Consider the following 18,826-nt stretch of genomic DNA (forward strand, 5'->3'; position numbering starts at 1 on the left):
GCGGCCCGTTGGCCTCTCACCCTGCTCCTGGTGACAGGCCCTTGCTCTGCACTGGGCAGGGAGGCCAGGAGGTACCTCCATGCCTCTTCTGGGGATCTCCCTTCCCCCCCGTGCTGTTGGGGGTCCGTGTCCCCTTGAAAGCCTTACAGTCAGGGCAACTCAGCCCTTGGAGGGCTGCCCCCAGGTGCCCCCTCCCAGGAGGTCTGTGGCATGGCTCCTGGGGGGCTCAGTGTGGGGCAGTTATATATTTAGTTGGGCCGTGGCTGTTGGGCCACTCGGGTTACATCTGTACAGAAGCTGGCGGAGCCAAGGCAGGCCCGGGCTGCCTTCCAGCACCGCGGCAGAATTTGATCTCGCCGGCCCGGCCCAGAGCACTTCGCGTGGGGAGGTCTGTGGTGGGGGCTGACGGCCGGCAGCTGGGGCCTCTGGCTGCAGCGGGCAGAGCGGGGCAGGCATGGACCTGAGCGTGAGCGTGGTGGCCCGGGAGACCAGCCAGGGCCTTGGCCCCGTCTTTGGCCTCAATGGCCTCCCCCGGCCCATGCCCCCCAAGACGATCAAGAAACCTAAAAAGGCCGTTCTCTTCTTTGAGGTGGAGATTCTGGACGCAAAGACCCGGGAGAAGCTGTGCTTCCTGGACAAGGTAGGACCGCAGTGCAGACTGCGCTGGCCCGAGGGTGCTGGGCCTGCGACCAGGGAGATGGGAGTGCCCCTCCACCTGGGTCCTGACACCCAGCCCCTGCCCTTCAGGGTGTGCAGGAGGCGTACTGTCCCTGGGCCTGCCCCAGCCGGCTTGCCGCTCAGGGTAGAGCACCCTGGCCCCTGGGTGTGGCCGGGAGCTGGCCTCCCAGTGTGAGAGGAGGTGAAGCAGCCTCAGTGGACCCTGCATGGCTCTGGGGCCTGGGAAGGAGGTGGAGTCCTGAGACCGGCCCCACTCCGAGGCCAGGCCAGGGGAAGGGGTTCGTCCCATCCCAGGGAGGTCTGGAACAGGTTGAGGGCCTTTTCTCTGGGGGGAGTTGCGGCTGGGGGTGGAGAGGAGAGGCGAGGTGGGCCTGGCTTCCCATGCTCACACCATCTCCCAGCCAGTCCAGGGGTGACCTGGCTGCCTGGTTAAAATGGCCCTCAGGCCCATGGCTGCCTTGTCGGCTCCCCCCTCCCATAGCAGTTGCCTGGGACCCCAGTCCATCCCACTTCACCAAGAGGGATTCTGGGTCCCGGGCTCCCCGCCCACGGCTTACTGGTGCCTGGCCTGTGTTTCCCCCAGGTGGAGCCCCAAGCCACCATTGCTGAGATCAAGAACCTTTTCACCAAGAGCCGTAAGTCCAGGGCCCAGCCACACTGCCCCCGCGACCCCTCTGGGCAGGGGCCTCTAGGTAGGACCCTGTCCTACATGCCTCTCCCGCAAGGGCCTGCAGAGATAACCCCAGTGTGGCCCAGGCTTCTCTGGGCTTGCCTGGGGCACCCGCCCCCGTGTGGCCATCAACAGGAACGCCCTTGCTGGGCTTTGGGAAGGACAACATCCCGCTTTGCCTGCTCTTCCGGTCTGTGTCCTGGAGCCACACAAACTTCAGAGATCTTGCCCGGGGGCCGGAGGAGCTGTAGGGACCCTGGGCCCCATCAGGCTGTGTGCTGTGACACCCTACTCTCCCTACAGATCCACAGTGGTACCCCGCCCGCCAGTCCCTCCGCCTGGACCCCAGTGAGTACAGCTGTCTGCTTGGCTGTCCCCGGGCTCCTGGGTGGCCCTGGGCGAAGGCCCAGGCAGGCCCTGAGCCCTGGCCCGACTCTCCGCAGAGGGCAAGTCCCTGAAGGATGAGGATGTTCTGCAGAAGCTGCCCGTGGGCACCACGGCCACCCTCTACTTCCGGGACCTGGGGGCCCAGATCAGCTGGGTAACGGTGCGTGCAGACCCCTCTCCCAGCAGCCTCGTCTCCCATCTGCCGCGTTGGGGTGACTCACCTCTCCCCTCCCCAGGTCTTCCTGACAGAGTACGCCGGGCCCCTTTTCATCTATCTGCTCTTCTACTTTCGGGTGCCCTTCATCTATGGCCACAAATATGACTTCACGTCCAGTCGGCACACGGTGGTACAGTGAGTGGGGCCGGGTGGGAGGAGGTGGCAGGGGGAGGGGAAGGCCTGCGGACCTGCCCCCGCTGAACTGGCTCCCCCGCCCCCAGCCTTGCCTGCATCTGCCACTCATTCCATTACATCAAGCGCCTGCTGGAGACGCTCTTCGTGCACCGCTTCTCCCACGGCACCATGCCGTTGCGCAACATCTTCAAGGTGAGCCCCCAGCTGCCTGTCCAGGCCCTTCACCCCCGGCCCTACCCTCCCTGGTCCCCCTCACCTGGGTCCTGCCCTCCACTGGGCCAGGCTCCATCCCGGCCCTGCTCCCTTTCAGAACTGCACCTACTACTGGGGCTTCGCCGCGTGGATGGCCTATTACATCAACCACCCTCTCTACACACCGCCAAGTAAGTGGCCTCGGGCCCTGCTCTCCCTTGTGAACACCCCTTCACCCAGGCTTTCCCCTCACGGGCTTCCCTCCTCTGCTTCCTCTTCAGCCTACGGAGCTCAGCAGGTTAAACTGGCGCTCGCCATCTTTGTGGTAAGCAGGCTGGGACGGATGACAGGGTGCGGGGAGTTTGGGGGGCGGCTCTGAGCTGACCCTGCTTCTCTAACAGATCTGCCAGCTCGGCAACTTCTCCATCCACATGGCCCTGCGGGACCTGCGGCCAGCTGGTGAGTGGCCTGCTCTGGGCAGGGGGGATGGCCACCTGGGCAGGCTGAGCCAGCGGGTCTCATTCCTGTCCTGTCCTCCCAGGGTCTAAGACCAGGAAGATCCCATACCCCACCAAGAACCCCTTCACATGGCTCTTCCTGCTGGTGTCTTGTCCCAATTACACCTACGAGGTGAGGGTCTGCCCTCCTCTCCTCTCCCTCCTGGGGCTTGGGGTCCCATGTGGAGGGCTAGCTTCTAGGAGGGGGCGGTGCCTGGCTCCGTAGCTGCTTCTGCAGTTTGAACTTGGAACATTTGGAAATGGAGAGACTGTGGCCTCTGTGGGGCCTGGGAGGTGTCCAGCTGGGCTTGTGGCTGTTGGGGACTGACGGGCAGCTTCATCGTGTAGTGCCCCCTTACTCCAGGCCCCTCGAGCACTGGCGTGTGGTTCCCATCCCCTTACTAGAACAGCTGGGGCTGCCCAGCCCTGCCCGCCTTCACCCTGCCTGCTCTGCCCACAGGTGGGGTCCTGGATTGGCTTTGCCATCATGACACAGTGCCTCCCAGGTGAGCCCGCTGCCCCTTCCCCAGGGGGCCCCGCCCGTCCCTGCTGGGTGCAGCCCTCCCTCCCTGACTCCCCTGCTCCACCCCACAGTGGCCCTCTTCTCCCTGGTGGGCTTCACCCAGATGACCATCTGGGCCAAGGGCAAGCACCGCAGCTACCTGAAGGAGTTCCGAGACTACCCGCCCCTGCGCATGCCCATCATCCCCTTCCTGCTCTGAATGGCATCCCCTCACCCAGGCTCAGCCAGCCAGGCTCGTGTCCCCCCGCCCCAGTGTCATTCTGGGCGAGGAGTGGGAACCACTGCTCTCCAGCGTCTGGAATAAAACCTGCCTGCCCAGCTGGACTCAGACTCAGCGGTGTTTCTTTTGGGGGTCGGTTCGGGGCTCAGCACACCAAAGAAAGAGGCGGAGCTTGGGCTGAGGGCCCTGGAGGCTTTTATTTTTTTGACTGGTCTACAGGGTGGTAGGCGGGGCCGCTACAGGGCCACCTCGGGGCCCACGTCACCGGACCCCTGGCCTCTGGCCTCCCTCTGCTCCCGCCTCTTCTTCCGCTGGAGCAGCCGCCGCTCCCGCTCAAACTCCTTCATGCGCTTCACGTAGCTGCAGGCAGAGTACAAGGAGGGAGGGGTAGCCTGGGGAGCTGATGGGACTCTGAGGGGGTCGCAGGTAGGGAAGACCTGCGTGCCTGTGATGTAACTCTGGGGTCTGCCCCCTCCCCTGGGGTGGACACCAGTGAGCCCAGAGCAAGAGCTGGGCCTCCCACCTGAACTAGGCGTGGCCACTCCTGTAGGCACCTCAAAGCAGCCCGCCCCACCCCACAGCCCCTTTGGGATTCCCCTTTCTACTGAGGTGGGGCCTGGCCGGGTGAGGGCTCGGGGCGGGCGTGGGGCTCACTCGAGGTGCTCGCAGTAGTCCCAGTCGTGCTGCTCGTGCTTGCAGGCCAGGAGGTTGGGGAAGCTGTCGCGCTTGCACTTGAGGAACCGGATGAGGTAGTGGGCGCAGTAGTCCCGCTGCTGGAGCACCAGCTGTGCGTCATTCATCTCCTGCTGAGTGGCCACCATCTCTGCGGGGGGGACGGGTGGGGCTCAGCCAGGGCCAGGAATAGCTTTCTAATTTGCACGAAAGCAACCCCCAACACTGAGGCCCAGATGGGCAGGGTCCCTCTCCCGCCATCACCGAACACCTCGAAATCCACGCTAGATTCTTGCCTCCCCTCCCCCTGGGGTCACTCCCCAGACAGCCCCACCCTGCAGAGGTGTGTGTGCGTCTGTGTGTCTGCCTGGGGTACCTGGATCCCAGCTCTGTCCTCTCAGTGGAGGCATAGCTTCTGCCCGCCTCATAGAAAGCTGAACTAATAATCCTTGTCCTGTTGCCCCACCCACCTGGTAAACCCCACGGGGATGAAATCAACCTTCACTTCAACTGGGGCCCATCTGGGGGCCGTCAGTAATCGTGGGCACACACCCCAGCCCGCGCCCGCTGTGCTGGTGATCCTGAGCTCTGTCCCCACCTAGCACGGGGCACACAGGACCTAGCCTTCCTGCATCCTCAAGGGAACCCCTGCCCCCCCATCTTACCCCATCTTTCTTGGTCCTAGATGCTCCTCCTTTCTCGAACATTCTCTTCCCGTGCCCCCCCTCTCTGCCACACCCTCCCCAGGTTTCCTCCCATCTCTATGGCTGTCCAAACATTAAGCTGCCCAAACATTAAGCCTTGGCTTCTGGTGGTTCTTGCTAAGAGCCGTCCACTCATTCTAATTCATGGCTTCCGTCTCCACCCCGTATATCGTTGAGTCCCAGGCCTTGTGTCCACCTGCAGCCCCTGATAGTTTCCATGTCAAGGTGGCACTTCACACCTGATGCTCCAGCCTGATGAGTCAGTCAGTAGCCAGGATTTATGGCGTACCTACTGTGTGCTAGGTGCTGGGGATATACAAGGGAACATGCCAGGCAAGGATCCCTCCCTGCTCTTGGAGGGAGACACAGAACAAACAGGTAGAGCTAGATGTTGTAGGATGCCTGACAATGCTAAGTATTAGGGAGGAAAATAAGGGAGAGAGAGAGGCAGTGTGGGGAGGTGGGTCACAACTTTAGATGGAGGGGTCCGTCAAAAGGTGGCATACGAAGGTGAGGGAGTGGGTCACATAGACACCCGGGGAAGGCATCCCCAAGAGCGGCACAGCAGGTGCAAAGGCCCTGAAGTGGGAGGACAGGCGGGATGCCTCAGGGGTTTCGGCCTGAGCATGTGGTGGTCAGCGCTGGAGGGAGGCACAGGGTTGGTAGGGGAGGTCAGGAGCTCTGTTTCAGGCCTGCTGAGTGCAAGATGCCCGTTAAATGTGGAGTGGAGATGCCAAGCAGGCAGTGAGGTCCATGAGTCTGGGGTTCAGGGTCAAGGCCCAGCTGGAGATAAAAACTCCAGCACTGGTGCACAGCAGCCATCTGAAACCAGAGGACTAGCAAAGACCCCCAGGGAGTGGTGGGAGTGGGTGGAGACAGGAGAGACCCACGCAGTGGGGCGCCTTGGCATTTACAAGGCAGGGAGGTGGGCGGGAGCTGTGGGGTCTTGGAACCACGTGAAGAGGGGCTCCCAGGAGGTGGCAGCGACCGGCCGTGCCTGCTGCTGCCATAGTGGAGTTAGACCTGAGAATCTGGGCCACAACTACTGAGCCTGCACGTCTGGAGCCTGTGCTCCACAAGAGAGGCCACGATAGTGAGAGGCCCGCGATGAAGAGTGGCCCCCGCTTGCCAAAACTAGAGAAAGCCCTCGCACAGGAACGAAGACCCGACACAGCCAAAAAAAAAATTTTTTTTTTAAATTTATTTTATTTATTTATTTATTGGCTGTGTCAGGTCTTCGTTGCTGCACGCGGGCTTCGTCGCGGTGTGCGGGCTTCTCATTGCGGGGGCTTCTCTTGTTGCGGATCACGGGCTCTAGGCGCACGGGCTTCAGCAGTTGTGGCTCGCGGGCTCTAGAGCGCGGGCTCTGTAGCTATGGTGCACGGGCTTAGTTGTTCTGCGGCATGTGGGATCTTCCTGGACCAGGGCTCGAACCCATGCCCCCTGCATTGGCAGGCGGATTCTTAACCACGGCACCACCAGGGAAGCCCCAGGAGAAGATATTACGACAGCAGAAATAACAGCGTATTTGCATGTTGATGGGAAAACCAACCTTGCAAGAGAGGGAGAGTGGTTGGAGCAGTCCTTGGGTAGGTGAGAGGATGGGATGGAGGGCATCAGAGGGCTCACCTGGAGCAGAGGCTTAGCTAAAGCCGGGGCAGATCATCTGGGCTAACAGGAGAGAAGGTGGAGTCCAGGGTGTGTAGGAAGCAGGGATGAAGGGAGCCCACAAGAGCTCTTTTGGCTGCTTCTATTTTCTTAAGAGGATACAAAGTGACTAGCTGAAAGGAGGTGCTGGGGTCTGAGAGAGAAGGCGTGAGACCATGGTCTAGGAAGGAGCCCGAGAGAGCGAAGGGCCAGGGAATGTGACAGGAAAACAGCAGCATGAAGAGTCAACTGGGGGAGCAATTGGGAGACCAGTCAGGGAGAATGGGTGTTTTTCTCCCACGATGTTCAGCTGCACAGGGACAGGAGCCACGGAGGAGAGCTGGCTTTAACCAGGGTTCTGGTTAAGCAAGACAGAGGAGGGGATGGGGTGCGGCGGCTCTGGGTGTTTGCAAAACATTAATGGGAAAGCAGGGTGTGAGGGGCAGTGGGAAGGACTGACAGGATAAGGAGGTGGGGGTACTGATGGACTGCAGGTTCCAGTGGGGCTAAAGGAACTACAAGGACTCGAGACACCATAGGACCGTACCTCCCAACATTCTCCTAAATCCACACCTCTCTGCACCACCCCATTCCCTTAGGGGTCTCCCTGTCTCCAAGTCGTCGCCCACCTGGCAGCCAACGTGACCTTTTGATAAAGCAAATCTGATCGTGTCCCTCCTCTGCTTTGAAGCACTAGCTCTCCCCTCTCCTTGGTCTCGGTGTGGCCAACTCCTCCGCATCTCCCGCAGGTCTCGCTTCCAGTCATAGTCTCCTGAAAGCCCGCCTTGATACTCCCAGGGGCCATCATCAAGATCCGCCAGGTTCCTTTGTCTTCCCTACAGGGCTGTGAGTTCCCCCTTAGTCAGTGCCTGCTGCATCCTCGGTGCCCAACTCGGGACTTGGTCCAGGACTGGCGCTCGATATGCTTGTGATATTAACGAATAAAAAAAGCAACGTGCAGAACAGTATGTGCGGCGTGAGCCCCCCTCGTGTTTTCTCTAGCATACCTAAAAATAGCAGCGACATCTGGACAGAGGTACAATAAGCACATCCCTTCCGCGATAAACCCTCCCATAGTTCCCCACTCACTCCAGGACTAAATACAACTGCTGCCGCCTCATTAGGTCCTGTGTCGCCACTCTCTTTTGCCCCCAGGCTTTTTGTTCAAACAGTGCCTTCTGCCTGGAATGCCTCCACACTCAGGCAGGGTCACGCGCGCCCCCTGGACTCCTCCGGGCCGAGGTCAGGGCTGAACCCAGACACAGTGCATGACGCTCGAGCCCAGCCGACCCCGGGGTTCAGGGGTTCCGGCGCCCACCCCAAACTCCCGCCGGCCGCGCCTGCGCACTGGGACTCACCGCGTTCTTCGCGCCCGGGGAAGCCGTAGTCTGGCGGGAAGGTGGGCATCCGCAGGGGGTCGGGCTCCACCGATGCATCGCCCAGGTAACGCCGACCTAGGTGCGCCCCCATGGTTGCTGTCGCCGCAGGTTCCTGCAGCAGACAGGGTCACCCAGCTCCTACCCGGAAGCACTCCTTGGCCAGCGACGGCTTCCGGGTTGCTCAGGCCGCAGCGGGGATCATAGAGATGAACGACTCCGGAGGACTTCAGGTATCTCTGGCGCCACCTTGCGGTTGGGCTGAGATAGTAAGGTGCGCGCCTCCTACTCTGGTGATCGCCAGAGGGGGCCTCCCTGCTTCTGGAAATCCATCTGGGCAGGAGAGGGTGGACGATGTGAGCCTGGGGCTTCCTCCCACCCTCCCTGGGCGCCTCTGGTCTCCCGAAGCTAGAGCACAAATGAAAATTATTCTTATGTCATATTTCAAAAAAGTCTTTATTCTAAAACTTTCGAATTTGTCATAAAAAACCCTTCACAGAGCTGACATAATTAGCAAATATCAAAAGTTTAAATAAAATTATTTAAAATAAGCATTTTAATTAAGTTTAATTTAAATAAGCAAATAAAAGTTATTTATAAACTATTTATAAGCTGAGATTTTAAATAAATCCAATTTAGTACTTTGTAAAAATAAAACGAGCTGTGATTGTAGTATCCCTGTAGTTGCCCCTGTAAAGAATGGGTATTACATTTCACCCCTGTTACATTAAAGCTTCTACACATGTATATTTAAAAGTATAATACATTGGTAATACTGCCAAATACTTCTTGGCCCAATGTGCAGCTGTAACAAATGCTGTGTTAATTTGTTACTCTCTCTGGAATCCTGCACATTGGAACACAAAAGAGAAGCCTTTCACTGGGTGCTTGGCCGTGCTGGGAAATGATACTTGGATGCTGCATGATTAGATTTCATTTGACAAGGTGTTGTGGGTTGAATTGTGTCCACCCCCCCTCCCCCAAATAAGTTGAAATCCTAACCCCTGGGAACCTGTGAATGTGATCTTATTTGAAAGTAGGGTCTTTGCAGATGTAATCAAGTTAAGATGAGGTCATGATGGACTCGGGTGGGTCCTAATCCAATGACTGATGTCCTTATAAGAGGGAAATTTGGACACAGACATGCACACAGAGCATCACATGATGCTGGAGGCAGAGACTGGAGTGATGCATCTACAAGCATATGAACACCAAGGTTCCCAGGCCAGGCAGGATCCTCCCCCAGAGACTTGGGAGTAAGCATGGCCCTGCTCACACCTTATTTTGGACTTGCAGCCTCCAGAACCGTGAGACTATAAATTTTTCTTGTTCTAAGCCACCTAGTTTGTGGTACCTTGTTATGGCAGCCCTAGGAAACAAATACACAAGATAATTTGTCTTTTCTCCTACCTAAACTTGTCTGGTGCTCAAGTCCCCTACACACCCCAAAGCAGCATCTGTTTCCAGCACTGGCAGTGGCACAACCAGAATCACACTCAGACACAGGAGGGCATCAGCCAGAGTGGCGGGGAAGTGCTCCCTGGAGGCCTGAGTGGCATTGATACCGAGAGATGTCATGTTTAGAGTTACGGTTGTTTTATGCCAGCTCCAAACACAGGATATCAGGTGACAGCAGCATCTGGTGTTCTTCAGTAAATTTATTTTGTGTTTGTAATATGTGAGATTCTCTAAAGCAAGCCAGATTCCTCTACTTGGGCCAAGGGGGTTTCCTGCTGTTTGAGAGAACAGATGTCCTGGATTAGAACCCTATTTGTTTGGTCTGGGTGAGTGCCTTTAGCTCTTTGTAAAATCGAGATCTCAATTTTAATGTTTTAAGCATTAAATGTGTTAATTATATGAAGTACTTATAGCAGTGCTTAGCACATAGCATTAGATAAGTGTTACTTATTGTTACTACTACATCCCTCTATTATGAATGGCTGTGTCAGAACTTGAGGACACAGAGGTGAACAAGAAGAAAAGAGTGGGGGTGGAGGGTATCTCTCTCCACTCACACGCGTCCTACGAAGGGCTTTAAATACAATCTGTAGTGGGTTAAAGAGTGCTGCCCCCTTAAAAAGGTATGTCCATACCCTAATCCTGGGAACCTGTGAATGTGACCTTATTTGGAAAACGTGCCTTTGCAAATGTAATGAAGCGTATTGAGATGAGATCGTAGGCCAAGTAGGCCTCCAATGCAATAAGTGTTCTTATAAGAGAAAGATGGAGGGAGATTTGACATCAACAGAAGAGGAGACAGAGAAAGAGAGAAGGTCGTGTGAAGACAGAGGCAGAAATTGGAGTGATGCGGCCACAAGCCAAGGAACACCTGGAGCCACCAGAGGCTGAAGGAGGCAAGGAGCAGAATCTCCCCTAGAGCCTTTGGAGGGAGCACAGCTCTGCCGACAACATGATTTCAGACTTCGGGCCTCCAGAACTGTGAGAGAACAAATTTCTGTTGCGTTAAGCCACCCAGTTTGTGGTCATTTGTCGAGCAGCCTTAGGAAATGAATACACCACCTTATAGATGGATAACCCCCAAATCTGTCTCTAGATATGTCTTCTCCCCTGAAATGCCGACACATGAATATATCCAGCCACCGACTGGGCACCTTCACATGCTTATTCTGTTTGAGCTGCTATAATAAAGGCTTATAAACAATAGAAATTTATTTCTCACAGTTCTGGATGTGGGAAATCCAAGATCAGGGTGCCAGCATGGTTGGGTTCCAGCGAGGGTCCTCTTCTGGGTTGCAGACGGCCAGCTTTTCATTGTGTCCTCACATGGTGGAAAGGGGGTGAGCTTGCTCCCATGTCTCTTCTTCTAAGGGCACTAATCCCATTTGTGAGGCTCCACCCCCATGACTTAATCACTTCCCAAAGGCCTCACCTCCTAATACTATCACATTGGGGATTAGATTTCAACATATGAATTTTTTTTTTTTTTTTTTTGGTGGTGGTGGTGGGGAGATACAAACAGTCTATAACACACCCTCAAACGACACTCCTGATTTCTCTCTGCTCTCTCCTAAATCTGTTCCTCCCTCTGTCTTCCTGTCTTGGGCAATGTCTGCTCCATTTTTTCCAGGTGTCAGGCCCCAAACCCTTTGGTCATACTCAACTCTAGTCCTCTCACTCCAGCCATCCAAATCAGTGGCAAATTTCTTTGGTTGCACTGTAGAAACCGATAAAGAACACAACCCATTCCTACCCCCTCCAATGGCCACCAGCCCCATCCAGGTCATGGCCATATCTCCAGTACAACTGCAGTAGGCTTCTCCTGGCCCCCACCTTCCTTAATCTCTCACCCTCGGGTTGCACCTGTCAAAACAGAAATTGGATCATGTCCTTCCTCTGCTGAAACCCTCCCGTGGCTCCCCATTTATGTGGAGCAAAAGCCACACCCAGCCTGAAAGCATTTGACTCAGGAGGTCTGGAGCCCCAGAATCTGCATTTCTAACAAGTTCCCAGGTGACAGAGATATTGCTGGTCTGGGGACCAACCTTGGGAGAACTACTGAGCTAGATTTTCATGTGCTGACACAGGGACGTAGCCATGATATATTGGTAACTCAAAAAGGCAAGTGAAACAGAAAGTCATCAGTTAGATCCATTAAACTGTAACTTGCTTAATAAGTAGTGAACTGTAACGTCCCTTCACGGATCAAGCTTGCTTTCATTGTTTTTATAAAAACTTGCATGTCCTCCAAGTGTCACGTAGCCTAAACAATAAGATGTCTACCAGGCTTGTTTTTCAGGAACTTGGAGTCAGCTGTGTCCAGTCTGAGCTCAAGCCAGTTAAGACTGGTTGGGACCACCCACCCTCCAACTGGGTCTGCACAGGTGTCCAATCAGTGTCCTTTTGACGTCAGAGGACTCAAAACTCCACCCTCAGAGCAGGCTAACCCTGCCATTTTCTGGACTTGCATCCCGTGGAGAAGCATGTAGCTTACATTGGCCTGAGTAGAATGATGATTACCTCACTTAAAAGAAAAGATCTCTAATCACCTTTCCCCGTGCTCCCCAAGCCTCAACTTTATTCCATAAATATCCCGAGCCCCTCACCTTCAGGGAGGTGGAGTTGAGATATGTTCTCCCATCTTGCTTGGCTGCCTTGTGAGTGAACCCTTTCTCTGCTGCAAAATTGGTGTCTCAGGTTTGGCTTGCTGGGCATCTGGCAAACACACCTGGTTCAGTAACGCAAGCCATGGAGGATAGACCGATGGTGATTGAGACTTCCTTTCCAGGAAGTTCTGTCCCCAGAACGTGGTATAGATTTGTGATCCTTGCGCACTTCCTGACTCCAGGGGACAACATGCACGTTCTTGTCTTTGTGAATGGCACTCCTGGAGTTGTGCAGTGCCCAACCTGCACGGCTATACCAGGCAGCCCTACCCTGTTCTGTGTGTCTTCCCTCTGCCTCTCTTTTTCTGTGTGTCAGCTGCTCACCTAGAGGCCAGAGCTGGGAGGAGACCCAGAGTGGCAAATCACGGTGCCAGCTCACTCTCCCTGCGTGATCTTGGGAAGTGACTTCCCTTTCAGAGATGCAGTTTACTCATCTGTAAAATGGGTCCCTACTAAACAGCTCCCACCCCCTTCATGGTTTTATTTTCCTTATTAGCACTTACCGCCCTCTAACCTGAGATCTATATATTTGACTTAGTATTTAACTTGTTAACTGTTGGTCTCTCCTCTTGAAGGTCAGCTCTGCAGAGCAGGGAATTTTACCTGTCTTGTTCACCGCTGTATTTCTGCACCTAGAAGGGTACTGGCACACAGCGGGGGTTTAGTAAATACTTGTCAAAAATCAACAAATGAATAAATGAACAGGGTGGTTTGGAAGAACCAGTCGGTCAACCAGTTGAGGGTTGCCTGAAAAGCGCTTCCTGCCGGGCACCTAGGAGGTATCCAGTACGCGCACGCGCTATTATCACTTTCATCTGGGTGGCGCTCTCTAACTAGAAGGCCCACCAGAGGGGACTCCCACGACCAGTCGTTTCACTAGAGGATGAAGAGGTCCAAGCCAGGGATGACTCTGGGTGGGTGGGGATGTGGACCTACATCTGTCCTGAGGTCCCTGGACGCAGATGCTTCAGCTTGGTCTGTCCATACTCAGAGTTGGAGATCTGAGGGGGGATAATATTAGAGTGAGGGTGGTATTCAGGGGTGAGGGAGGGGCCGGGCCTCAGTCACCCGTGCCCCACAGTCTTCCTGTTTTTCTTCTTCTACCAACCATCTGATGAGACTTTACTGTGTTCCCCGCCCGCATCCCCAGGTGCCCTGCATCACTGCCCACAGCTTCCCCGCCCCTCCTTCCTCTTTCCCGGGCCACTGCCATCTGCGCAGAGGCTTCTGCTCTGCCCCGGGCAGGGGCTGCATTAGCATTTTGTGGGTGGAACAGCCTCGGAGGCCCCAGGTGGGGCCGGGGATGGAGAAGAGCATTCTGGGCGGAGTTTGCGCCTCGCCTCGGTCCGCTGCATGGGAGGTCGGAAGCTCTGGGTACTTTAGTTCCGGAGAGGAGGAAAAATAAATTAGCTTGGCCTAGACAGTCCCTGGGGAAGACCTGGCCTCGGTCCGTGGTAGTGACCAGAGGCGCGCCTGTAATCCAGGAGCTGCCCCGGGATTCTGCTGCCTGCGTGTCGGGCTGCTGGCTGGTGGTGGAGGACCAGCGAGCCTGGAGTGGCCTGGCCTTAGGGTTTGGTGGGCAGGACCGTCACTCATTCATTCAACAAACATCCTGTTGGACACAATGTGTGTGATAAGATGGTGATAACTGTTAAGGACAAACGTAATGAATGGAGTGTATGGAGAAGGGTGGGCTTGGAACTTCAGTTTTAGAAAGTTTCACTGAGAAGGGGACATTGGATCTCAGACTCCCTGTTTCTCGAAGACACCAGGAGCTTGCTGTCCTCAGGGCCTTTGCACAGACTAGAATGCTTTTCTTCCAGATAGGTACAGGGCTTTACCCCACCTTCTTCAGTTGATTTCAACTGTCAGGTCTTTCCTGATCACCTCCTTCTCCTCCCCCCCCTTCCTCCCCCCTCCTTCTTTTAAAATTGATATATAATTCACATATAACATTATATTAGTTTCAGGTGTACAACATGATGCAATATTTGTATATATTGTGAAATGGTCTTATTAAATTAAAATTAAGTCTTATTAACATCCATCCATTACGGCACCGTTACCCTTTTTTTTTTTTTTTTCTTGTAATGAGAACTTTCAAGAGATACTCTGTGAAAGCAGTGTTATTTCAGGGCATGGATCAGGTATACGTTCTGTAATGCATATAAGGAAGTGTTTGTAGACACACAAGGTGGTTCTAAGAGTGCTAATTGCTCAGCAAGATTAGATGAGTCTTACATCAGTAAATAACGTGCTGACCATTTTTCATTGCATGTAGAAGTGTATTTAACAGCTCATGTATAAAAACGTTTTTTTTTTTTGAGTGTTCCTTGGTCATCCAGTTGTGAACAGTATTACTTTAGTGAATGGATGTGCAGACAGTTCTGTAATGCATGTAGAGAAGTGCCTAGAAACACAGATAAGAAAGATGTTCCCAAAACTGTTACTTGAAAAAGAAAGAAAGAAAAAAACTCTATTTGCAACGTTCAAATAGACCCAATCACCTTATTTATTTATTTATTTCTTTTTGGTCACGCCTAGTGCTTTGCGGCTTGTGGGATCTTAGTTCCCCCACCAGAGCCACAGCAGTGAGAGTGCTGAGTCCTAACCGCTGGACCGCCAGGGAACTCCCCCATCACCTCCTTAAACATAAGTGTTTAATGCCCTACAGTTCCCTCTTGGCACTGCTTTAGCTGCACCCCACATATTTTGATAGGGTACGTTTTCACTTTCATTCAGTCAAAACTATTTTTAGTTTTGACTTCCTGTCTGACCCATGATTTAATTTCCAAATACGTATGGATTTTCCAGATATCATTCTGTGATTTCTAGTATACTTTGGTTCTGGTCCAAGACCATGCTTTGTATCATTTCCATTCTGTGATCTTTACTATTGCAACAGTCCCGCCCCATGCACACCTGATTCCTCTTGTCTGCTTTAGTTTTCTTCTTTTTTCTGCTTATGCCCATCTAACAACATTTCTAAGGTATGTTTTTTTATTGAAGTATAGTTGATTTACAATATTATATTAGTTTCAAGTGTACAACATAGTGATTCAATATTTTTATAGATTATACTCCATTTAAAGTTATTACAAAATAATTGCTAATTTCCCTGTGCTGTACAATATATCCTGTTTCTTATTTATTTTATTCATAGTAGTTTGTATCTCTTAATCCTCTACCCCTATTTTGCCCCTTCCCTCTTTCCCTCTCCCCACTGGTAACCACTAGTTTGTTCTCTATATAAGGTATTTGTTTATTTTATTCATTATATCTCTCCCTGTTTCTAAGCCCAAGGGTAGGGATTTTTGTTGTTATTCACCGATGTCTCCCTAGTACCTAGAACAGAGCCTAACACATAGTAGGTGGTCAGTACATATCTGTTGAATAGATGAATGAACAACTGAATCCCCAATCTCCATTGGACATATCAGGAGACCTCTGCTCAGAGATGTTGTTCTACTTCCCTGAGGTCACGTAGCAAGAATGGGGCAGAGCCGGGTCAGCCTGGGCCCATGGCTTTATGTTATTATACCCAGTTGACAGGACTGGATTTCACTACCAGTTCCTGCACACCTACTGTGTGCCAAGTCTCGAGACATGGCCTTGGCCATGTGGCCGTCACCCTCACATAGTGAGACCATCCAACCTTCACCACACTTACCTTGCCCAGGCCCACCCACCTTAAAGGATGCCCTTGATGGCCAGAGATGCTATCAGTCCTCTTGGTTGGTGTATCCCCCCATCCCTTCCCTATCCGTCCACCCTGACCCCCCCATATCCATCTGGAATCTGATACTTGTTGTGTATGCTCAGTGAGTATTTGCTGGGCAGACAGACTCTTCCTTCTCAGACAAGTCTCCATTTCCCCATCTGTAGAATGGGAACAGCACACCCACACCTCATGCAGGTGGGAGAGGTTCAGGATGTTACATCATGGGAACGGAGCGGGGGGAAGCCCAGCCCCTGGGGTGAGCTTTTCCTGGAGAGGGAGGCTGGTCTGCTGCTGCCCTCCCACCTCAAGTAGGGCTGGGGCCACCCCCCTCCGCATGTGCTGGGGAAGAGTTTCCGCTGGCGGAGACTGTGGATTGCTTATATTGAGACTGTGAGGTGAGAAATAAATTCCATCTCATTTAAGCCACTCTTGTTCTGAATCTCCGTTACAGCGACCCCGCCCAATTTTCTAACTTGTACATGGACGGGCCTGACGGGATTTCCTTGTTGTTTAAGCCAATCTGAGTTGCATTTCCTTTTACTTTAATGGAAAACCCCTCAAAAGAGTAATTGGGGTCTTGCCCTTTGGGGTATGTAATATGCTATGCTTGCTGTAACAAATTACCACAAATTTAGTGGTTTAAAACAACGGAAATGAATTCTTTTATAGTTCTGGAGGTCAGAAGTTCAAAGTTGTTTCATGTGGCTGAAACCAAGTTATCAGCAGGACCACTCTCCCTCAGAGGCTTTGAGAATGGGCGAATCTGTTTTCTAGCCTTTTCCAGCTTCTAGAGCTGCCTTCCTTGGCTCATGGCCCCTTCCTGCATCTTCAAAACCACCAGCATAGCATCTAGAGTTGAGACACAGAGATGCACAGAGAAAAAGGCATGTGAAGACTGAGGCGGAGATTGGAGCGATGTGGCCACAAGCCAAAGACTGCCAGGAAACCCTAGAAGCTGGAGAGGCAAAAAGGATCCTCCCCTAGTGCCTTTGGAGGGAGCATGGCCCTGCCCACACCTTGATTTCAGACTCTATTTTTTTCCCAAGAAAAATTATATATTAATGCAATGTTTAAAAAAAAAGTGAAAGAAAATTGTGGTAAAGAAATTATCAAAAGTTTAAATAAAAACAGTTATGGTTGTTTTTCTTCCAGCTTTACTGAGGTATTGTTTTTTTCAAATTAAATTAATTAATTAATTTGCCGCGTTGGGTCTTTGTTGCTGCGCACGGGCTTTTCTCTCTAGTTGCGGCGAGTGGGGGGCTACTCTTCATTGCGGTGCGTGGGCTTCTCATTGCAGTGGCTTCTCTTGTTGCGGATCACGGGCTCTAGGTGCGTGGGCTTCAGTAGTTGTGGCACGCGGGCTCGGTAGTTGTGGCTTGTGGGCTCTAGAGCACAGGCTCAATAGTTGTGGCACACGGGCTTATTTGCTCCGCGGCATGTGGGATCTTCCCGGACCAGGGCTCGAACCTGTGTCCCCTGCCTTGGCAGGAGGATTCTTAACCACTGCACCACCAGGGAAGTCCTGAGATATTCTTGACAGTCAAAATTGTATGTATTTAAGGTGTACAACCTGATAACCCAATATACATGTGTATTGTGAAATATTCACCACAACCAAGCCAGTCAACATATCCATCACTTCAGAGTTAACATTTTCCTTTTATTTATTCTTTTTTTGTGTTAAGAACACCCAAGATCTACCCTCTTAGCAGGTTTCCAGTACACAATACAATGTTGTCAACTATAGTCACATTGTAGTTTTCTAGAACATATTCATCTTGCACAACTGAAACTTTGTACCCATTGACCAACATCTACCCATTTTTTCCCTCCCTCCAGCCATGGGCAACCGTCTCCCTGCTTCTATGAGTTTGCCCCCATAAAGGGGGCAAGGGCAGAAGTGGGTGGACCTAGGTGGAGGCTATTACTGCAATCCAGGTGAAAGAGGATGATGGCTAAGACCAGGAGGTGAAAAGGACTCAGATGCTGGATATGCTGTGAAGGTGGAGCCAACCAGAATTACTAACAGATTGGTCACATTTCCAGTTATCTAGGGTGTCAAGAAACCACCCCAAATGTGGTGGCATAAAATAATCACTTCATCTGCTCATGGATTCTGTGGGACAGAGCATGGTAGGGACAGCTTGTTTCTGCTCTATGACGTCTGGGGCCTTGGATGGGAAGACCCAAAGGGCTGGAGGTGACTCTAACTCTCCTGGGGGCTGGAATCATTGGGAGGTGCCTTCACGTATATGTCTGGCACCTGGGCTGGGATGACTCGAAATCTGGCCTCAACTGGGATTGTTGAGCCAAGCACCTCCATGTGGCTTGGGCTTCCTCACAAAATGTCAGCTGGGAGCACATGTTCTGACAGAGCCAGGTGGAAGCTGCGTGGCAGCTGTCCCTTGTGCCACATTTTGTTGGTTATAAGAGAGTCACTAAGGCAAGCCCAGATTTAAAGGGAGGATAATTAGACTCTACTTCCTGATGGAGTGGCATGGTCACCTTGCATCAGAACGTGTAGGACATGAGCTATTGTTGCAGCCATCTTTTGAAAACGTAATGTGCCACAGCCGTGGAATGAGAGAGAAGGGAGGCGTCACGGATGATTCTAGAGCTGTTGGCCCCAAAGGCTGATGGTGGTCGTTTTGAGAAACATAGGCAGGCTGCTTTCTTGGGCCTCAGTTTGGTTATTCCCTCTTTCACGAGGCTCACAGGAAACTCCCACATCCTTGATGCACCAAAAGACGCAGCCACTCCTATTGCAGCCCTTTCCCCTATGTCCGTCATTTCACTTCATGCTGTTTTGGGTGTGAATCAAAACCTCATCCCTTGGTTTCCCCATAGGGTAGACAGACCTCCCTCTCTCTCTCTTTAACTTTCACTTTTTAAATACCCTCCAGTCGATGTCAAGTTCAGGATGAAAAACACCCCTTTGCAAGTTCTGTGTATATGACTGTGGTAGGCAGCCTTCAAGATGGCCTCCAAATGATGCCTACCTGTTGGTATTTATGTCCTCGTGTGGTTTCCCCCCACAGTGACTCAAAGCTGGTCCATGTGATA

General features: G+C 52.7%; 2 protein-coding genes across 2 annotated transcripts in view; one reads left to right on the forward strand and one right to left on the reverse strand.

Moving 5' to 3' along the window:
* TECR (trans-2,3-enoyl-CoA reductase) overlaps positions 1 to 3,623 on the forward strand; it is a 28,247-nt gene extending 24,624 nt beyond the window's left edge. Inside the window, exons 2-13 of the mRNA XM_030879835.2 lie at positions 590 to 640; positions 1,262 to 1,313; positions 1,652 to 1,696; positions 1,792 to 1,895; positions 1,972 to 2,087; positions 2,174 to 2,279; positions 2,398 to 2,470; positions 2,561 to 2,604; positions 2,681 to 2,738; positions 2,821 to 2,909; positions 3,237 to 3,282; positions 3,371 to 3,623. Of these exons, the coding sequence (XP_030735695.1) occupies positions 590 to 640; positions 1,262 to 1,313; positions 1,652 to 1,696; positions 1,792 to 1,895; positions 1,972 to 2,087; positions 2,174 to 2,279; positions 2,398 to 2,470; positions 2,561 to 2,604; positions 2,681 to 2,738; positions 2,821 to 2,909; positions 3,237 to 3,282; positions 3,371 to 3,498 (912 nt within the window). The 3' untranslated portion in view covers positions 3,499 to 3,623. The remainder of the gene's footprint in view (positions 1 to 589; positions 641 to 1,261; positions 1,314 to 1,651; positions 1,697 to 1,791; positions 1,896 to 1,971; positions 2,088 to 2,173; positions 2,280 to 2,397; positions 2,471 to 2,560; positions 2,605 to 2,680; positions 2,739 to 2,820; positions 2,910 to 3,236; positions 3,283 to 3,370) is intronic.
* Positions 3,624 to 3,691: 68 nt separating this feature from the next.
* On the reverse strand, positions 3,692 to 8,091 carry NDUFB7 (NADH:ubiquinone oxidoreductase subunit B7). Its single transcript, XM_030879836.2, has 3 exons — positions 7,901 to 8,091; positions 4,174 to 4,342; positions 3,692 to 3,879 (listed from the first exon to the last, which is right to left on the reverse strand). Exons 1-3 carry the CDS (start codon positions 8,010 to 8,012, stop codon positions 3,756 to 3,758), a joined length of 405 nt encoding a protein of 134 aa, XP_030735696.1. The 5' UTR covers positions 8,013 to 8,091; the 3' UTR covers positions 3,692 to 3,755.
* Between the last annotated feature and the right edge of the window lie 10,735 nt (positions 8,092 to 18,826).

This window comes from Globicephala melas, chromosome 3 (assembly GCF_963455315.2).
Source record: "Globicephala melas chromosome 3, mGloMel1.2, whole genome shotgun sequence".
NCBI classification, from domain to species: Eukaryota; Metazoa; Chordata; class Mammalia; order Artiodactyla; family Delphinidae; genus Globicephala; species Globicephala melas.